The 21,354-nt window shown below is 42.2% G+C and overlaps 1 protein-coding gene across 3 annotated transcripts in view; it reads left to right on the forward strand.

Moving 5' to 3' along the window:
* MDM4 (MDM4 regulator of p53) overlaps window positions 1–21,354 on the forward strand; it is a 73,290-nt gene that overhangs the window by 39,773 nt on the left and 12,163 nt on the right. For 2 of the 3 annotated variants that reach the window (XM_073587169.1, XM_073587171.1), the window contains 2 exons: window positions 16,920–17,053; window positions 17,915–17,964. In XM_073587169.1, coding sequence (XP_073443270.1) covers window positions 16,920–17,053; window positions 17,915–17,964 — 184 coding nt within the window. Of the gene's footprint in view, window positions 1–2,062; window positions 2,238–16,919; window positions 17,054–17,914; window positions 17,965–21,354 lie in introns of all 3 variants that reach the window. The other variant, XM_073587172.1, reaches the window with a different exon arrangement.

Raw genomic sequence — 21,354 nt, forward strand, 5'->3', positions numbered from 1 at the left:
TAAATTTTTTTTTTTTTAATTAGGAATTTATGAATACCATAAAAAAGAAATAAATGCACAATATGAATCTGATCATGGTGGAATGCTGGCGCCTGCCTGCAGAAGGATTTTTTTTTTTTAAATATATATATATAATCTGTAAACTAGGTGGCAGATCAGTGACCTGTCAGAAATATGATCACTGAACCCTTAGATACGATCTTTGAGAGGGGTAATTTGTAAAATGGGCTCTCGTATGGGGGCTTCTGCTGTTCTGGCACCTCAGGGGCTCACTGTGGGTCATGGCACTAGCAAACCATAACACTAAAATCAGCACTATAATATGGTGCGCCTTCCCTTCTGAGCTATGTACTGTGCCTGAAAAGTAGTTATCGATTACATGTAGGGTATTGGCGCACTTAGGAGAAATTAAGGTTCATTGTTACCTGTTATCGCTTAAAAATTTAAAACTTTGGGCTAAAACAACATTTCTGTGGAAAAAATATAATTTTCATTTTCACAGTTCAGCATTATAAAATTCTGTGATGCATCTGTGGGTTCAAGGTGCTCACCACATGTTTAAATTTCTTGAGGGGTCTAGTTTCTAAAACGGGGTCACTTGTGAGGATTTCCACTGTTTAACCCCTTCACCCCCAAGGGTGGTTTGCACGTTCATGATCGGGCCAATTTTTACAATTCTGACCACTGTCCCTTTATGAGGTCATAACTCGAACGCTTCCATGGATCCCGGTGATTCTGACATTGTTTTCTCATGACATATTGTACTTAATGATAGTAGTAAAATTTCATTCAAATAACTTGCGTTTATTTGTGAAAAAAACAGAAATTTGGCGAAAATTTTGAAAATTTCGCAATTTTCCAACTTTTAATTTTTATGCTCTTAAAACACAGAGATACGGTACACAAAAAACTTGATAAGTAACATTTCCCACATGTTTACTTTACATCAGCACAATTTTGGAACCAAAATTTTTTTCTGTTAGGAAGTTATAAGGGTTAAAAAATTGACCAGTGATTTCTCATTTTTGCAACACCATTTTATTTTACGGACTACATCACATTTGAAGCCACTTTGAGGGGTCTATATGATAGAAAATACCCAAAAGTGACACCATTCCAAAAACTGCACCCCTTAAGGTGCTCAAAACCACATTCAAGAAGTTTATTAACCCTTTAGGTGCGTCACAGGAATTTTTTGAATATTTAAAAAAAAAAAAAATGAACATCTAACTTTTTTTCACAAAAAAATACTTCAGGTTCAATTTTTTTTAATTTTACCAAAGGTAACAGGAGAAATTGGACTGCAAAAGTTATTGTGCAATTTGTCCTGAGTACGCTGATACCTGATATGTGGGGGGGAACCACTGTTTTGGCGCATGGCAGAGCTCAGAAGGGAAGGAGTGCCGTTTGACTTTTTCAATGCAAAATTGTCTGGAATTCAGATCGGACGCCATGTCACGTTTGGAGAGCCCCTGATGTACCTAAACAGTGGAAACCCCCCACAAGTGACCCCATTTTGGAAACTAGACCCCCCCAAGGAACTTATCTAGATATGTGGTGAGAACTTTGAACCCACAAGTGCTTCACAGAAGTTTATAACGTACAACGGTACAATTAAAAAATCATATTTTTTCCACAAAAATGATCTTTTCACCCCCAATTTTTATTTTCCCAAGGGTAACAGGACCCTAAAAGTTATTGTGCAATTTGTCCTGAGTACGCTGATGCCCCACATGTGGGGGTAAACCACTATTTGGGCGCATGGCAGAGCTCGGAAGGGAAGCAGCGCCATTTGACGTTTTTGGCTGGAATTGAGATCGGACACCATGTCGCAATTGGAAAACCTCTGATGTACCAAAACAGTGGAAACCCCCCACAAATGACACCATTTTGGAAACTAGACCCCCCAAGGAACTTATCTAGATGTGTGGTGAGCACTTTGAACCCCCCCCTCCCCAGTGCTTCACAGAAGTTTATAACGCCCGGGCGTGAAAATAAAAAATTTGTATTTTTTTCCACATACATGATCTTTTAGTCACCAATTTTTTTTTATTTTCCCAAGGGTACAGGAGAAATTGGACCCCAAAAGTTGTCCAATTTGTCCTGAGTACGCTGATACCCCATATGTGGGAGAAAACTACTGTATGGGCACATGTCGGGGCTCGGAAGGGAAGTAGTGACGTTTTGGAATGCAGACTTTGATGGAAGTAAATCTGACCTTATTTCTACATTTGAGAGTAAGTAATTTTGTACTACTCTCAGAATTGATAGTGCGGTGATATTATCCCTATTATTGCATTTTAAGTTTTGACAGGCAAGCACAGAACCTGTCCACTTATCACGTGCAGCTTTCAACATCAATATAAGCCTCCTATATATTTATATGACGTATATAAGCGCCAGTGTTTGTTTATTTATATTTTGCAATTGTATCCTGTTACCCTTGTGAAAATAAAAAATTTGGCGATAAAGTAACATTTTTGTGAAAAAAAAAAAGTAAAAAATGAAGAAAACATTTTTTCCTTCCACAATGCTTTAATTTCTGTGAAGTACCTCAGGGGTTAATAAATATTGAATATGGTTTTGAGTACTTTGAGGAGTGCAGTTTTTGGAATGGTGTCACTTTTGGATATTTTCTGTCATATCGACCCCCTCAAAGTTTCTTCAAATGTGATGTGGTCCCTAAACAATTGTTTTGGAAATTTTGTTGGAAAAATGAGAAATCGCTGGTCAACTTTTTAACTCTTCTAAATTTTTACCAAAAAAATAGTTTAAGAAATGATGCAAATGTAGATATGTGGTAAATGTTATTTATTAGCTATTTTGTGTGACATAACTCTCTGGTTTCAGGGCATAACAACAATAAAAAGTTTCAAAATTACAAACATTTTCTCCAAATTTCCGATATTTACACATATTAACACAAGAGGTATAGAACCAATTTTACCACTATCATGAAGTATAATGTCATAAAAAAAAGTCTTCAAATCAATGAGATCCTTTAAATCAGAGATCTCAAATACGCGGGCTGCATGCGGCCCCTGAGGCAGGCATCTGCGGCCTGCGGTGCACCACATGTCTCGCTCCCTGAGGCAGGTGTAAGGCGCGCATTCAGTAGCGCATGATGGCTGTTGTGTGTGCGCAGGACCAGGGATGAGGTCACAGGAGGGGGAGGAGTCAGGGGTCACATGATCAGGGGCCTCAGTGTATGCAGGATGCTGCTGTCTGTGCTGGTTGTCATGGTGCTGAAGAAGGTAAGGTTGTGTGGGGTCAAGAGGGGTTTACAGGGTGGATGTAGCAGAGCCGTGTGTGTACAAATTGTATGGAGCGGAGCCGCATGTGTACGAGGTGTACCAAGTTTGAAAGGAATGCGGCCCTCCGGATCAAATTTGTCTTTTTTATGTGAGGCCCATTTACTCTGCCAAGTTTGAGACCCTTGCTTTAAAGCAGGGGTGGGGAACCTCAGGCCCCAGGGCCATTTACGGCCCTCGATAACCTTTTACCAGGCCCCCAAGCAGATTCTCAGGGACCGCATTCTTGGGCAGGGAGCTGTATTTTGATTGCCACACTCTCATTAATTTCTTCTTGCTCTGTGAGCACACACGCAGTGTTCACTACTGAACATTGAAGGGCATGCAATGAAAGATTAAGTCATGAAACCAGTGCCAGAGTCAGGATGTACTTTGTGGGCGGAGTTTGTATGGCCCCCGAAGGATTGTATAAATATCCAAATGGTCCTTGGCAGAAAAAAGATTCCACACCCCTGCTTTAAAGCTTTCCAGAGTTATTACCACATAAAGTGACACTGGTCTGATTTTTAAAATTTGCCCTGGTTATGAAGGTGAAAACAGGCTTGGGTAAGGAGTCAGGACATAAATTAAAAGTTTGAAGTTTGCGAAATGTTCCGATTTTTTTTTTTTTTTTTTGGTCGTCAAATGTTTGATATTTTCATAAACGCATATGGTATCGACCTAAATTTACCACTAATATGAAGTACAAAATTTGGCCTGGTCAGGAAGGTGAAAGGAGAGAAGTTAAAAAAATCAAAGCATACAAAAAAAACTTGTATAGTGTTTTTTTTTTTTTTTTTTTTTTTTTTTTTCTTTCATTTTGGAATTGCAGTAATCATACCTGGACAACCATATTGCCAGATAGTTTTTCTCCACGATAAACATCGTAAAAGCCAAACCCAAAAAGCAATGTTGGAATTGTTTTGGTTTGTTTTGTGCCATTTCACTGCATTTTTTCCTATTTTTCATTACATTGAATGGAAAAATGAATGATGCAATTTTAAAGCTACAGCTTGTCCTACAAAAAAAAATAAGCCTTCATAGGCGCATATGAACAGAAAAATAAAGTTGACACTTGGAGGAAAAAATGTAAAGTGCAAAAATAAAATGGATTACTGCTCAGTCAGAAAGAGGTTAATAACCTGGAGCAATTTGTGCTGTTGTGCTGTGACCCACCTTAAATGGAACCTGTCACCCCTTCTGGGCATTTTTAACTAAAAGAGCCACCTTCAGCAGCTCTAAGGCTGCATTCTGTGAAGGTGGCTCTTCAGTTTCTGACCCCCAGTAACGCCGAAATATTAACTTTTATAAATGGGTCCTCATACCGGTAATGCGTCCCATAGGTATGGTGTGTCCCCCTGAAGCAGCTGCCTCCCCACCATAAATCATGTCTCTTCAGTGTCTGGACCCCGCCTTCCATAGCCGTCCATCATGCCCCTGTGCTGCCGTCTGGGCCCCGCCTCCCATAGCCGTCCATGCCCCTGCTCTGCCGTCTGTGCCCCGCCTCCTGTCTCCTATGCCGGCGCCTGCTCTGTGAAAACAGTTCTCGGGCATGCGCAGTGCGCATTGCCCGTCAACTGACATCAGGCGATCACGCCTGCGTGCTGTGGAGGCCCCAGATCCTGCCCCGCAGTGTGTGTTATGGTGTATTCACGCTGCGGGGCAGGATCTGGGGCCTCCACAACACGCCGTCCATGATCGCCTTATGTCAGTTCACGGGCAGCGTGCACTGCGCATGCCCGAGAACTGTTTTCACAGAGCAGGCTCCGGCATAGGAGACAGAAGGAGGCGGGGCAGAGCAGGGGCATGATGGACAGCTATGGAAGGTGGGGTCCAGACGCTGCAGAGACATGATTGACGGCGGGGAGGCGGTTTCTTCAGAGGGACACACCATACCTATGGGACGCATTACAGGTATGAGGATCTATTTATAAAAGTTAATATTTCGGTGTTACTGGGGGTCAGAAACGGAAGAGCCACCTTCACAGAATGCAGCCTTAGTGCTGCTGAAGGTGGCTATTTTCGTTAAAAATGCCCAGGGTGGGTGATGGGTTCCCTTTAAACTCCCTCCCCTCCCCCATCACTGCAAACACAATTTGAACTGGAGACAGTGATGAAGGCTGTAGCTGCTGTGAAAACCATTTTAAGGGCAACTTGCTGTCATCTGTTGTATGCTATCAAAGCATTTGTGTTGGGGGAATTGGCTAGAACGGAAAAGAAATTTCTCAGATAAAAGAACCTTGAAAAAAGAAACTCTTATAAGATGAGGTTCTTCAGAATGGATTCTTTCATCCACTTCAGAGCGTGCCAATATGAAGAACTGTTATCATTTGACTCACTCTCGAAGAAAATTGTCCAGATTCACCTCCAGTAAATACCTGTATTATACAATGAGTGAGTCGATGAGAATTTACCAATACGGCTGCTGCTGTTAGTAGTAGCGCACCCACGCTTTTTATTGTTGTGGCTCGTGCACTACCTGTGTGGCTTGGCTTGTATTTCTTTTCACTTGACGTCTAATAGTTTTATAGTTAGAACATTACCGTATATTGCCTGTACTGTTAAGTAAATACCCGATCCAGGAGAATAGCGCACATTCTGTAGAATGGGCCCTTTATTTATAGCCCCTATACATGTTAATGTTGGTTTAACCTGACAGTTTTGGCTGCATCTGGCAATCATCTAATGCATTTGGAGAGCATCGGCGTCACAGCACTTTACCCTCTGGGTGCATGTATTTTTTCACGTTCATTTTAGGTAGCTGCATCAAGTGATTTCCAATCTGACCACCAGTCTAAGAGCATCGGTGGTCCGGACGAAGCTCCGCCTATCCGCAGTGGGGCAAAGGCAGCACAATTGGTTGGCAGTTGGCCATCACGGTGGTCAGAGCTTTGACAACATTGTGTGGCCATGTCCCAATGTAGACAGGAGTCTGATGTCCGCTGCTTGGCCTAGGCACAGGCAATGTAGGTCACACTTTGTGCAAGCTCCTGAGGTAACCCTCTTATGCTACATTCAGCGCAACTTTTTTTTGAAAATTTTGCTTCCATTCAATTTTATTTTTGTTCATAAATTCATTCTATACGTTTTGAGACGTTTCTCTACTGAATCGGATAGTCCTGCAATATTTTATCCTGGTTTGAAGATTGCGGCCTGTCAAAATGACGTCAGTTAACTGCTGGACCCTATGAGAGACTGTTAATCTGAGGTAATAAAGATTCCAAGACTACTGTTTTTTCTTTTTAAACATTTTGTTTGTTTTTATTCAACACATTTGTGGTGAATTTTTTACATTTTTAATATAATTTTCGCTTTTGTTGACTTTTTTCTGGCTTGCCTGCTTCCTATGGCACCTGAGGGGTCTAGGACTACTCGATCAGCGTCAGACCTGTGATTGGCAGGGTCTGGGAGAGACGAGAGTGCACGGCCCCAGTGAACACTGAAAAAACGCCCAATGCTCTGCAAGCAGAAATTTCACAAACTGCACCCCCCAAAAAACAATTCTGAATATCTTTGCAATGGAGTGACACAGTGCAAACTAGAAAAGATCAGCAGACTCTGGGAACATCCAGGGGTTTTTACAAATTAACTACCTTTTTCTTTTTTTTAGAAAATAACAGGTTCTTTCCTTTACTTGTAGGGCAGAAGTCCCCAACCTTTTTTTTTTTTAATTTATTTATTGAACGTAGTGGTAGTGAGCATTATACAGAACATACACATTTCCATCTATTAAGTACAAAACAAAATTGCACACTCTTACTGATATACAGGGTAATCATAACCCCTCAAGCATACACAAAGAACAGGCTTTACATTATGAAGCATGTATGTCAGTCAAACCTCACAAGCCTCATTTATTAAAATCTAATTATAAGTTCCTAAACTACAACTACATCAACTGTTATTTACTATTTCGCAGCCTAGTATCTTACATCATATTGACTCATATGCGATGTCTCCACCTTGCAAAGTAAGATGAGAGGAATTCCACCTCTCCCAAATCTTTTCAAATTTATCTGGGCATCCCCTATTCTGATATAACGTGCGCTCGTATGGAACAATCGAGTTTACCAAGTCAATCCAGATTCTAAGGGAGGGACATGAATTTCCCATCCACCGTAGTGCCAATACCTTCCTTGCCATAATCAGCGTCTCGCGTAGTATCAGAAGTATCCGAATGGTCAATTCTAGCAAACTTTCAATTTCTCAGCTGCTCCTGACCCCTTGGAGACGTTCATTTTCAATAGCAATATGGCACAGCAAGGTAACAGGAATGATATATGCTGGGGGTTCCCTGGTCCAAAATTATAAGTACAGCAGGGCTATTATATAATGGTGACTGAGTTCCAAGAGCAGCACAGAGAAGAAGGGCCACGCAGGGAGGTAATGTCCGGCTCTGAGCAGCCTATGGCCAGGAGGGGAGCCGCAGTGCCCACAGACAGCAGCCAGGGAGGGGTCCAGAGGCCCCTGAAGTAATAACGATGGCAGGCTAGGTGACATAGCATGGGGGAGCATGGGGCCCAATCTTCCAGAGCACTCACCGCTTGTCCCCCTCAGATCCTCAGGATGTGTGCTCACAGTCCTGTCAGCGGTGCAGCGACGGGAGCTGGCGGCGCGTCTTACAGCTAGAGTGCACGCTTCTGAAAATCGCAGCCGCCTCGTGCAGGCCCTGCCGGAAGCCCCGGCCCTCACAGCTGCCAGCTTACCGGAGCCCAGCAACGTCCTCCCCCGGGGGTCCAGGAGTGCTCCGGAGTCCAGGAGGGTCCCGACACCGGCAAGTATGTCGCGGTAACGGGTCTGCTGGCCGGATAATTGCAGGATATCAGGAGCTCTCCCTAAATGTGTCCTCTCTCCACCGCTACATAGCCACACCCCCCAACCTTTCTGACCTGGAGTCACATTCATCTATGAAAGAGGGTCTCGAGCCACATCCAGCTTCTGCCCCACTCACAGTAGTGACAACTAGAGCCTCTATTACCGGTATAATTACAGTCTAAAGCTTTTCCACTGAAATCACACCAAGGCAGTATGCCAAGTTTCAGGGTTTCCGATCTTACCCCCATTCAGATCTGCTCTTCTGTGCAGTGCTACACACAAGTCACCCTCTAGAGATCTGCTCTTAACAGCTGTTTGCTACACCTGGTGATAGTGCACCAAGCTGGCAGACAGTCACAAGCCAAACATCACGGACCTGTGAGCCACATGTGGCTCCCGAGCTACAGGGCACCCTTGCTGTAGGGCAGTTTTCTTTTGGATTGTTTGAACAGAAAAAAATATTCTAAAGTTCTAGCAGTTATCCTATAGCAAAGGGGTTCTTCTGATATGTTGCCAGTATTTATCCCCTTCGTAATCGGGCCAATTTTTAAAATTTTGACCAATGTCACTTTATATAGGCATAACTGTGGAATGCTTCTACAAATCCCAGTGATTTTGAGACTTTTTTCGTGACATATTTTAGATTGATATATTTTGTCTATTTATAAAAAAATCAACTTGACAAAAATGTAAAAAAAAAATTGCAATTTTCAAACTTTGAATGATTATCCCTTTAATCCAGATAGTCATACTGCAGAAAAAGATTAATAAATAACATTTCCCACATGTCTGCTTTACATCAGCACAATTTTTAAAACGCTAATTTATTTTGTTAGCCTTTTAGGAGTTTTTAAATTTAAGCAGTAATTTTTCATTTTTTCACGGAAATTTACAAAATTTATTTTTTTGAGGGACCTATCCAAGTTTGAAGTGACTTTAGGGGTCCTATATATTGGAAAACCCTAAACATGATACCATTTTAAAAACTGCACCCCCTGACCTACTGAAAACTGCTGTCAGGTAGTTTATTAACCCTTCAGGTGATTATCAGGAATTATTGCAAAGTGGTATAGCCAGAATGAAAAAGTGTTTGTTTACCACCTAAATGTCACTAACTTCTGAACTGGCCGCTGTAGCCGGCAGACTCTAAAGGGCCTGTCACACTAAGCGATATCACTAGCAATATCGCTATACTGTCACTGGTTTTTGTGACGTTATAGCGATATCGCTATGTCTGATACTTGCCTCCGACAGCTCCCCCACTGGTTATCGCTGATCGCGCGAGAACAGCCTGAGCCGTTTCTTGTCGTCAGCTTCCTGCTGGGGCTTCCTGCTGTGACGAGCGACGCGTGGAGCCGGGCGGGAGGACGTCAGGATCGCCTCGTCTGACAGGTAAGTAGCAACCCCTGCGATGTCGCTGGTGAGATCTGCCTGTGTGGCAGCTCACTAGCGACCACTTATCGATGTACCAGCGATCCTGACCTCGTCATATCGCTGATCGGGATTGCTGGTACATCGCTAAGTGTGACAGTACCTTAAGGCCGCTATTTGGCCATGAAATGCTATGGCAAACATCAGGACCACACAATCATAATCTCAGTGTGTCAATTAGATTAAAGTGCAAGCCCCCAAAATGTATTAACCATTTATTTGTTGGTCACTTTTGACAGCAGCAACTAAGGAGTTAAACAGATATGGATGGTGCCAACACCGATCATTTGTGATGGGGTACCGTTACACTAAGCGATGCACCAGTGATCTTGACAACGATATGGATCGCTGGTGCATCGCTAAGCGGTCGCTAGTGAGCTGCCACACAGGCAGATCTCGCCAGCGACATAGCAGCGGTCGGGGGTCGCTACTTACCTGTCAGACGCGGCGATCCTGACATTCTCCGCCCGCGTCCACGCGTCGCTCGTCAGCGCCACAGGAAGCCCAGCAGGAAGCGCCCGACGAGAAATGGTCCAGGACGTTCTCGCGCAATCAGCGACAGACAGCGGGCGAGCCGGTCGGAGGTAAGTATCACATGTAGCGATATCGCTAGCAATATCGCTGCTACGTCACAAAACCAGTGACATTATAGCGATATTGCTAGCGATATCGCTATGTGTAACGGGCCCTATACAGCAAGTTGTCAGATATAGTGGACAGCCGACAGCTGCTGGATTGTCACCTGTATGGGGATGATATTCCCTTATATCTCAATACGTATTGGCTGTCACGAAGGGGTTTTAATTTAGGAACCACAGATAATCTACCAGCGTCTTTGACCTTAAATGCCTTTGAATAAGATGTGCTTGATTAGCGCTTTGTCTGGAGAAAGCAATCTCCTTACAATCAGCCATTCTAATCCCTGACAAAGAATTTAAACAATAGCAGATTTATTATGTGATGACAAATAATCCTTGTGATTTATCTTACATGTCTCCGACTAGGGTCTTGATGCAAAGTTTGTGGTAGACTAAAATAAAAAAAAATATACCATATATTAAAAAAAGTGAAGGTTAGAACAGAGTGGTTCTGTCAGCAAGGTATTAAATACACTGCGCTTTCATTACTAGTATGTCAGTGCCTGGGGCTGCTCTGTGACTTATTTGAAACACTTGTGCATTTTAATAACTTATTTAGTTGCAATTGTTGCTGTGGAGGAATGAAGGCAATAAAGCATTTAGTGATGTCTAACCCCTTGCTGAGCCTCATCATTTCTGAATATTGCATCGAAAATGTTGATATTGTTTCCAAGAGCTAATAAGTGTTAACAGCATTGTGGCTTATTAATACATGAGTAGCTGGTTTATTGGGCTCCGTTCACAATTTTAAATATATTAGGACCACCTCACATTTGAAGTGACTTTGAGGGGCCTACAGTGAAGGAAATAATTACAATATTTGATCCCTTGCTGACTTTGTAAGTTTGCCCCATGACAGACATGAACAGTGTATATTTTTAACCCCTTAAGCCCCAAGGGTGGTTTGCACGTTCATGACCGGGCCAATTTTTACAATTCTGACCACTGTCCCTTTATGAGGTAATAACTCTGAAACGCTTCCATGGATCCCCGCGATTTCTCATTTTTGCAACACCATTTTATTTTTACGGACCACATAACATTTGAAGCCACTTTGAGGGGTCTATATGATAGAAAATACCCAAAAGTGACACCATTCTAAAAACTGCACCCCTTAAGGTGCTCAAAACCACATTCAAGAAGTTTATTAACCCTTTAGGTGCATCACAAAAATTTTTTGAATATGTAAAAAAAAAAAAAAAAAAAAATGAACATTTAACTTTTACAAAAAAAATACTTTAGGTTCAATTTTTTTTTTTGGCGCATGGCTGAGCTCAGAAGGGAAGGAGCGCTGTTTGACTTTTTCAATGCAAAATTGGCTGGAATTCAGATTGGACGCCATGCCACGTTTGGAGAGCCCCTGATGTACCTAAACAGTGGAAACCCCCCACAAGTGACCCCATTTTGGAAACTAGACCCCCCCCCCCCCCAAGGAACTTATCTAGATATGTGGTGAGAACTTTGAACCCACAAGGGCTTCACAGAAGTTTATAACGTACAGCGTTTCAATTAAAAAATCATATTTTTCCACAAAAATGATCTTTTCACCCCCAATTTTTATTTTCCCAAGGGTAACAGGACCCTAAAAGTTATTGTGCAATTTATCCTGAGTACGCTGATACCCCACATGTGGGGGTAAACCACTATTTGGGCGCATGGCAGAACTCGGAAGGGAAGCAGCGCCATTTGACGTTTTCGGCTGTAATTGAGATCGGACACCATGTCGCGATTGGAAAACCCCTGATGTACCCAAACAGTGGAAACCCCCCACAAATGACACCATTTTGGAAACTAGACACCCCCCCCCCCCCCCCCCCCAAGGAACTTATCTAGATGTGTGGTGAGCACTTTGACCCCTCCAGTGCTTCACAGAAGTTTATAACGCCCGGGCGTGAAAATAAAAAAATCGTATTTTTTCCACAAACATGATCTTTTAGTCACCAATTTTTTTTTATTTTCCCAAGGATACCAGGAGAAATTGGACCCCAAAAGTTGTTGTCCAATTTATCCTAAGTACGCTGATACCCCATATGTGGGAGAAAGCTACTGTATGGGCACACGTCGGGTCTCGGAAGGGAAGTAGTGACGTTTTGGAATGCAGACTTTGAAGAAATGGTCTGCGGGTGTCATGTTGCCTTTGGAGAGCCCCTAATGTACCTAAACAGTGGAAACTCCCCACAAATGACCCCATTTTGGAAACTAGACCCCCCTAAGGAACTTATCTAGATGTGTGGTGAGCACTTTGAACCCCCAAGTGCTTCACAGAAGTTTACAACGCCCGGGCGTGAAAATAAAAAAATCATTTTTTTTCCACAAAAATGATATTTTTGCTCCCATTTTTTTTTTTTTTTTTCCCCCTAAGGGTAACAGGAGAAATTGGACCCCAAAAGTTGTTTTGCAATTTGTCCTGAGTAGGCTGATACTCCATATGTGGGGGTAAAACACTGTTTAGGCGCATGGCAGAGCTTGTAAGGGAAGGAGCACCATTTGACTTTTTCAACTCAGAATTGGCTGGAATTGAGATCAGACGCCATGTTGCATTTGGAGAGCACCTGATGTGCCCAAACAGTGGAATCCCCCATTTCTAACTCCAACCCTAGCCGGAAAATGGAAATAAATATATTTTCTTTTAATTTTATTATTTTTCCCTAACTAAGGGGGTGATAACGGGGGGTTAGATTTACTACTTATGGCAGGTTTTTATGTTTGGCAGCTGTCACACGCTAAAAGACACTTTTTATTATAAAAAGTTTTTTCATCACCACATATTGAGAGCTATAATTTTTTCGTATTTTGACCCACCGAGTCATGTGAGGTCTTATTTTTTGCCGGACGAGTTGATGTTTTTATTGGTACCATTTTCGGGCACGTGATACTTTTTGATCGCTTTTTATTCCGATTTTTGGGACGCAGAATGAACAAAAACCAACGTTTCATGAATTTCTTTGGGGGGGGTGTTTACACCGTTCCGCGTGCGATAAAATTGATAAAGCGGTTTTATTCTTCGGGTCGGTACGATTAGGCTAAGTACACACGTAGCGGAACTCTCGCGGAAATTACCGCGAGAGTTCCGGAAATCCATTCCGCGGGAAAATCGCATTTTAAATTCCCGCGATTTTCCCGTAATTAGCTTGCAAAATGCTAGCGTTTTCCAAGCGATCTGTAGCATCGCATGGAGAACTGATTGACAGGTTGGTCACACTCGTCAAACAGTGTTTAACGAGTGTGAACAACTTTTTACTACTGAGGCCACCTATGCAGCATCAGTAGTAAAAGATAAAATGTAAAAAAATAATAAAAAAAAATGGTGTTATTCTTGCCTTCTGACGTCCCGCGCAGCCTTCCCGCCTCTCTCCACGCTCTCGTTCCCAGTAATCCTTTGCGAAAATGCCCACGATGACGTCCGTTCTCGCGGGATCGTGACGTCTCGCGGTAATTCGCGGTGACATTGCGCGAATGACCGAGACTTCGCGATCACGGACGTCATCGCGGGCATTTTCGCAAAGGCTTACTGGGAACAGGAGCGTGGAGAGAGGCGGGAAGGCTGTGCGGGACATCGGAAGGTAAGAATAACACCATTTTTTTATTTTAAATCCTATTTTTTTACAGGGATATGGTACCCAAAGCCCGGAGGACAGTCTCCTCTCCTCCGGACCGTGGGTACCATCCGCAATTGTTCTCCTTACTTTTCGCATGGTGTGCACAGCCACATGCGGGAAGTAAGCGGAACAATGCATTCCTATGGGTGCGGGATCGCCGCGATTCCGCAAAATTAGTGAGCATGCTGCGTTTTTTACTGCAAAGTGGTAAAACCCGCAGTATTAGCACAGCATTGCGGAATCCCATAGGAATGCATGGGATGCTTATTTTTCGCGGCAAAATCGCACGGTTAAAACCGCCGCAGAAACACGGAAAAAACGCCACGTTTGAACTCAGCCTTACAGCGATACCTCATTTAGGTCGGGTTTTTTTTTTTTATGTTGTCGGTTTTATGCAATGAAAACTATTTTATATAAAAAATAAATTATTTTTGCATCGCTTTATTCTGCGAGCTATAACTTTTTAATTTTTTCGCTGATGATGCTGTATGGCGGCTCATTTTTTGCAGGACAAGATGACGTTTTCAGCGGTACCATGGATATTTATATGCGTCTCTTTGATCACGCGTTATTGCACTTTTTGTTCGGCGGTATGTTAAATCTATTTTTTGCTTCTTTTTTTTATTTTTTAAGAGGTTTGCTAAAGGGGTTAACTAATGGGACAGTTTTATAGGGCAGGTTGTTACGGACGCGGCGATACCAAATATGTGTACTTTTATTTTGTTTGTTTTTTTTTTATTTCCAAAAAATTTATTAGGGGAATATTTTTTTTTTTCTAATTTATTTGGCGATTTTTTTTTTTTTTTTTTTTTTTTTTTTTTTTTTTTTTTTAATTATGTTTAACACTTTTTTTTTTTAACTTTATTACATTGTCCCAGGTGGGACATCACTGTCCTGTGACAGATCGCTGTCACATCATAGATCAATGTGACAGATCAGCGATCTGCCACAGGCAGTGCAGCAGGCTTCCTCATGCCTGCGCTTTGCAGGCACGGAGGAAGCCGGCTCCTTGCAGGCCCCCGAAGGTCCCCGTCGCCATCTTGGATTCGGGGGCCTGCAGGGAAGGAGCCCCCTGCAGCAGCGCTGCACATTGCGCTGCCGTTGGGGGGCTCAGGGAAGCACGGAGGGAGCCCCCTCCCTGCCGATGCTTCCCTTTAACCCCCGCTACACCGCGATTGTGTTTGATCGCGGTGTGCAAGGGTTTAACGTGTCGGGGGCGGTCCGTGACTGCACCTGACACATTGTGCCGGGTGTGAGCTGTGATAATCAGCTGACACCCGGCCGCGATCAGCGGCGCTCACCACGTGGGCGCCGCTGATTGCTATGATGTACTATCCCGTCCCTGGAGATTAAGTCCCAGGGCACATGGACGGGATAGTACGTCATATGGGATTAAGGGGTTAAGGGTAGTAGGTTACTTTTAACATTGAGAGATAGAATATCCAAAATAAAATCCAGAAAATCACATTGTATAAATTTGCAACATGCATTATTACTTTATTTTACTCATTTATATAGCACCATTAATTCCACAACGTTTTAGACATTATCACTGTCCCCGAAGGGTTCACAATCTAAGTTCCCTATCAGTATGTCTTTGAAATGTGGGACCAAACACGCGGAGAACATACAAACTCCTTGCAGGTGTTGTCCTTGGTGGGATTTGAACCCTGGTCCCCAGCGCTGCAAGGCTGCAGTGCCAACCACTGAATATAGATCTATGTACTTTTTGCCTTCCAGTGCTTCTGGGTTGCCATATATTCACGTACTTTGAATATTTACTCGTACCTCTTATATTTCTATATGGTATTATATTCATTTTGTGGTACAGGCACAAAAGTCTGCATATTCATTTTTATTTTTGATACTGTTCATGATCGTAATATGATTAAATCAGTATGCACCTGAGTTTTCGCGTCTGGGGCATGTTCATGACTAACTCACTGTGTGATTGCCATCTCCTGGCTCTTCTGGCTGTACGGCACGGTGGGATGTTATGACGTGCTCTGTTGTACCAGTGGCATCATGTTGGCGACTGGCTTAAACTTCACTGACCAGAAACCCTCTATATTGGCCTTTTTGTATCCTTCATGTTTTATAATTTTTTACTGTTGTCGTCTTCAGCTTTGGTATTATGCTATTCTATTAGTATTTTAGTGAAGGCTACGGCTGGCCGCTCACTTCCTCTTTTTTGAGTACTTGTATGTCCTAAGGCAGGGACAGCGACACCAGGCGCTGATTTGAGCGCAGGGCTCACTTGACATAATCTTGTGACCCCTTGGGAATGCTGGAACGACGCCGGCTTGGGAGGCGAGTATGGGTGGTTTTTATTTTAATGGAGGCAAACATTCATATCGAGAAGGGCTTGTCCAAATAGTGGACAACCTTTTTTATACTTCATCTTAAATGATTATCTTCAGTACTGAGGCTACCCTTTTACATGCATTGTGCAGTATCTATAGATTACTTGTCCGCACTCATTATTCGTCTCCACATTTATTTGCTCTATGCCCTTCATTACAATTACATTTATGTATTGATGCAAACGTTTCCTGACCACTGATACTATTGCTTGCCCTTTTTCTGAATTTCATTGTTTTATATATTGTCTTGTCATTTGTTTTAAACAGATTTCAATAAATTATATTTATTAGGGATTTTATTTGCCACTCTTTAACCTGGATAGATATATTCATAAATTTGGCTTCCACTGTATTCTTGCATAAGGGGGCATTCAGTGTTGGTAGTCTGTTGTGGTGTACATGCGAGCACTGGCATTGTATATAATACACTTTCTTATACTTATGTACAGCACCATGGAATCAATGGTGCTATATAAATAAATAATAAAATTAATAATACGAAGTGCTGATCTGTCCAGGGTGACTGTTCTCTCTTTGGAAATAAAAATGCGATGTTCCATAACAGTACTTTTTTAATTTCTTATTACATGGCACATCTATATTCAGCCCTGATAATGGTCAACAAAAAATATTTCAGTAATGTGTATTGTTTTTTGACGCACAGTAGGATTTGCATACGACACATAGACTATTGTCTAAAGTGCAGAATAAGGGCACATGATATAGCAGTCAGTGTCTTTCCGTTCTATTTTATGCATTTTTCCACTGTTTTTCTCTCCATAGGTTATGCATTTCCTGGGACAGTACATCATGGTGAAACAATTGTATGACAAGCGGCAACAACACATCGTTCACTGTGGCACGGACGAACTTGGAAAGCTATTGGGCATTACGACATTTTCTGTCAAGGACCCTAGGTATTGGGCTTTGTGTCATCGCTGTGTGTTTATCCCCTTCATGACATAGAAACTTTGATTTCTTTCCCCCCCCCCCCCCCCCCCAAGAACCATATTTATTTTTTTCCATTACTACAGTAATGAGGGCTTGTTTTTTGCAGTGCAAGTTGTACTTTTGAATGACACTATTCCAGTGTACTGGAAGATCTGAAAAAAATTCCAAGTGCATTGAAGTTGCAAAAAAAAAGTTTCATAATTATTTACCTTGTTCACGTCATGGTAAAACTGACAATATGGTTCTGTCATTACTATTACTCAGATATCAAACTTATACTTTTTTTTTTCTTAAGTGTTAAGTGCTTTTGTTGCCATTTTACTGAGACTCTTAACGTTCTCATTTATTGGAATATCGGGCTCTGAGGGCTTAGGTTTTTCACTTTTTACAGTGTGTAATAGGCCCCTAAGTTTTAAATGCTGCTGTCAGATTTACAAGGGGATTTAACGGGTTAACAGCCGGGGGGTGGAGTTATCTTCCGCCTGTGGCTGTTAGAGACCTATAATGGCTGATAAAATAATCCATCATGTGCTGGGAAAGATCGAACTTAGGGACATGACATATGACGTACGTTTACCTTATCGTGAACGGGTTAAAACATTAAAATCTTACTCTAAATGGGAGCTTTTATAGTTTAACTCATATGCAGAACCTGAGTGCTCATGGCCACTGCATTCTTTGTAATTGTTTGTCTTTTTTTCTAATGTCTTTAGACTTGTTATAGGGTTCACCTTTGTATGAGTGATCAAGTCTGAGTCAGTATGCAAATTTATAAGGCAAAGTGCTAAAATTATGATTTCTAGTGATTCATGCATCTTTTTTTTCAGCCCGTTGTATGAAATGTTAAAGAAGAATCTGCAACGTATTTCTTGCACAGGTAACTATTTCTGCTCAGTTTGTTAGGGTCACTGACGTTTGCCCCATGGATATCCTGACCCATGACCAATTGCCTATTTACTGTTGGTGTCGTAGATTCTTTACGTAAAAGGTTGAATAAATGTGTCCTTGTTACTTCTCAAGCAATCCGTGAAAAGGACCACGCTAATCCGCTTATCTCGCTTAACCAGGGCTAACACAGGGTCAAAAGTACCTTTTTAAGGATGTAGTCAGACAAGTTGGTTTTCATTGTTTTTGAGATGACTTCACTTTCAAGTGCTGCAAAGCAACCCACTCTGCTGCAAGACCCATAGCAAGACCCATAGCAAGACTCATAGCAAGACCCCAAAACAGTCACAGGTGAATATGTAAATACACCCTAAAGGTCTGCAAAACCTGGGGTATGTGTATCAGTGCTAATTTAATGTTTAGGCAGTGCACATTTAGACTAGAAAGTCTTAAAATGCACCAGATTCATCAATGAGTCATGCGGTCTCATAGATTTGGGCATCTTCAGGTTATGTTCACAAGCAGCGTTTTTCTGCTTTATGCAAATTAAAATCTCATGCACACGCTTGTTTTTTTTTTTTTTTCCTGACTGAATTCGAAAACTGCAACGTTCTTGAAATTTGCAGCATGTCAATTTTTTCAGCAGTTTAGCAAATGAGAAAACGGAATAATACTGCAAGCAATGCAAAGTTTTCACAGCGGTTTTAGTTTGTTTTATTTTAAGTCATGGTGTCACATTTTTGGCTACATCTTCTTGAAAAGCATGGGTTTGAGGCCACTTACTGCATTTTTATTTTTACTGTATTTTTTTATTTTATTTTTTTTTTTACAGGAATGAAGACAAATTTCCTAAAAATGAATTTAAAGTATTAAAAAAAAATTGTGATTGTTGGTTTATTAGAGAGTCACAAACCACCTCCTTTATTAAGAAATGGCCTGGAATCAGTGCCTAGTTTTCGCTTTTATTTAATTTCCATTGTTCTCCCTTAATATTGTGTTCCATAGATTTGGACATAATTTAGATCTAATTTTTATGGTTTCTGCCAAGTGGGTGCGTCACAGGTTCTCTAACTGCTTGTCGTTAGGCTGTCCTGCAAACAGTATCCACTTGTTAAAGACCATAAAAATCAGCATTACGGTAAATCCAAAGGCCCATATATCTGGCAGCTTATATCAGATTAAAATATATAATAAATACTCGGGGAGTAGCGGTAATAAAAGCAATAACTGAGTCCTTTTTGACTTTGTAAAAGGTCTCTTTACATGAACATTTAATAGTAAGATATGTTTAGCTGTACAAATTAGGCCGGTTTGACATTTGCGCTTTATGGCGCTGCGACGGCCTGCGCACGGCCGCCGCTAAGCCCCGCCCCATCCGGTCATCGCCGCCTACTAGCGCACATGGACGCTTGCGCTCTGCGCACCCTATCTTTAGCATAGGGTGCGCAGATCGTGCGCTAGCAGGATTTTGCCGTGCGCTGCGCACTTTTGAAGGTGCGCCCGTGTGTGCCGAACGCAGCATGTTGCATTTCGGCGCGCACGGCGCACCTTCAAAAGTGCGCAGTGCACGGCAAAATCCTGCTAGCGCACGATCTGCGCACCCTATGCTAAAGATAGGGTGCGCAGATCGCAAGCGTCCATGTGCGCTAGTAGGAGGAGATGACTGGATGGGGGGGCGGGGCTTAGCGGCGGCCGTGCGCAGGCCGTCGCAGCGCCATAAAGCGCAAATGTGAAACCGGCCTTAGCCATAAGCATCCCCCTACTAACTACTGTCTGAGTCACAAGCTGACGCAAGAAACAGCCCAGCGGCAAGGACTTTGGTCTGGAGCTGCCAACGAAAGAACAGGGCACTTGAGCTAATGGGAATACATTGGTAAGTTATCAAACTTACTAGGTAATGTTAGGTTGAAGAATGACAAAGTTCAACCTTTCTCATTTAAGTATCATTTTCATTGGTTGGACTGTGCCCCTTTTTTTGCTTTTTGATTCACCATTGACCTTGAAGTCAAACTGCTCTTCTAACATTTCTGCCCTGTGGTTCCATCATTCAATTGGGCCCCAACTAAGTGGCATGAGTAACATTTTTTTACAAGTTTAAAACCTCATGACTCCTTCAATTTTGCTTTTGAAAATATTCAAATAGCTAGGTGAGGTTCCAGTGACCTCTACTAGCCTTCTCCATCAAGTTTCCTTGACTTGCCTGTGTGTTCACAAAGATCTTGATGGTAGCGTGAACAGGGCCTATCTTTGAGAATACTTTGCTTAAGGGTAAGTCCTCACATGGCAAATTTGTATTGCAGACAGTGAATTACAGTGCAATATATGTGGATGGGGCTTTGAAGACACAATCCACACTTTACAGAATTTATCCATACAGAAAAATCCACTATTTTGTATTTTTTTCAATCTGAATTTTACTTTTTATAGAATGAAATCTGAAGCAAACCTGCAGCACAATCCACAACAAATTCCCTATATTTACACTCAACATTGAAATTGCAAAACCAAGAAGGAAAAGTCAAGGAATTATGGAAATATCGATTTGAAAATTAAAGCGATTCTCACAATATCTTGATTCTCTAATGTTCTGCCACACTAAATGCACTTAAGCACACTAATCCTCAAAATCTGCTGCTAACAGCTCCCTTTGCAAATGCCAACCAATTATGTCCCATATGTTTTTGGTGGGAGTCAAGTTCGGAGACGCTGGAGGCCATGTTTTGGTCACACAGGTTGCTCACAGTAACAAGAGAAACATGTGGCCTGGCATTGTGTTAAAAACATCTGAAACACTTTGTGGAAATGGCTAAATAACTGGTTCCATGACCAATTAATGTAATGCTGAGCTGCAGTGTATATGCAATGAAGACTAGAGGGGTCTGGCACCATACATTATGCCAACCCATACCATAGCCTTGTGAGTAGGACCAGTATGATTTTCCCTCGTGAAGGCATCTTCATGGCATTGCCCACTTGGTCTCCAGACAAATGTCTGGCTATCATTGCATCCAAGACAAAAAGCAACTCATTGATAACAAGAATAGACCTCCATTGCCGTCTGACTCTGTACCATGATGGCCTTTGAGAACAGTGGCGTGAGGTCAATGAAACATCTCTAGTTGGACGTTTGGCTTGTAGCCCAGTGTTGTGCAGATGCTTTAAGATTGGTTGCCACCTTAAGGTTATGTGATTTCTGATTTCACATGCAGTGCACAGTGGATCAGTCGTGGAACCATTGCTACTGTCATTTCTCCAAAGTGTCTGGAGGAGCTGTTTTCAAAATTGCAATTCCAAGCTGCATATTACTTGTGCTATGAGCAGCTCTGTGGCCTAAATGTACTACCATAGCCTGCCCCGTCTCCGGACTTGTCTCCCATTAAAC

This window comes from Dendrobates tinctorius, unplaced genomic scaffold (genome assembly GCF_039654945.1).
Source record: "Dendrobates tinctorius isolate UK_male_01 unplaced genomic scaffold, ASM3965494v1 ptg000098l, whole genome shotgun sequence".
In the NCBI taxonomy this organism is placed as follows: Eukaryota; Metazoa; Chordata; class Amphibia; order Anura; family Dendrobatidae; genus Dendrobates; species Dendrobates tinctorius.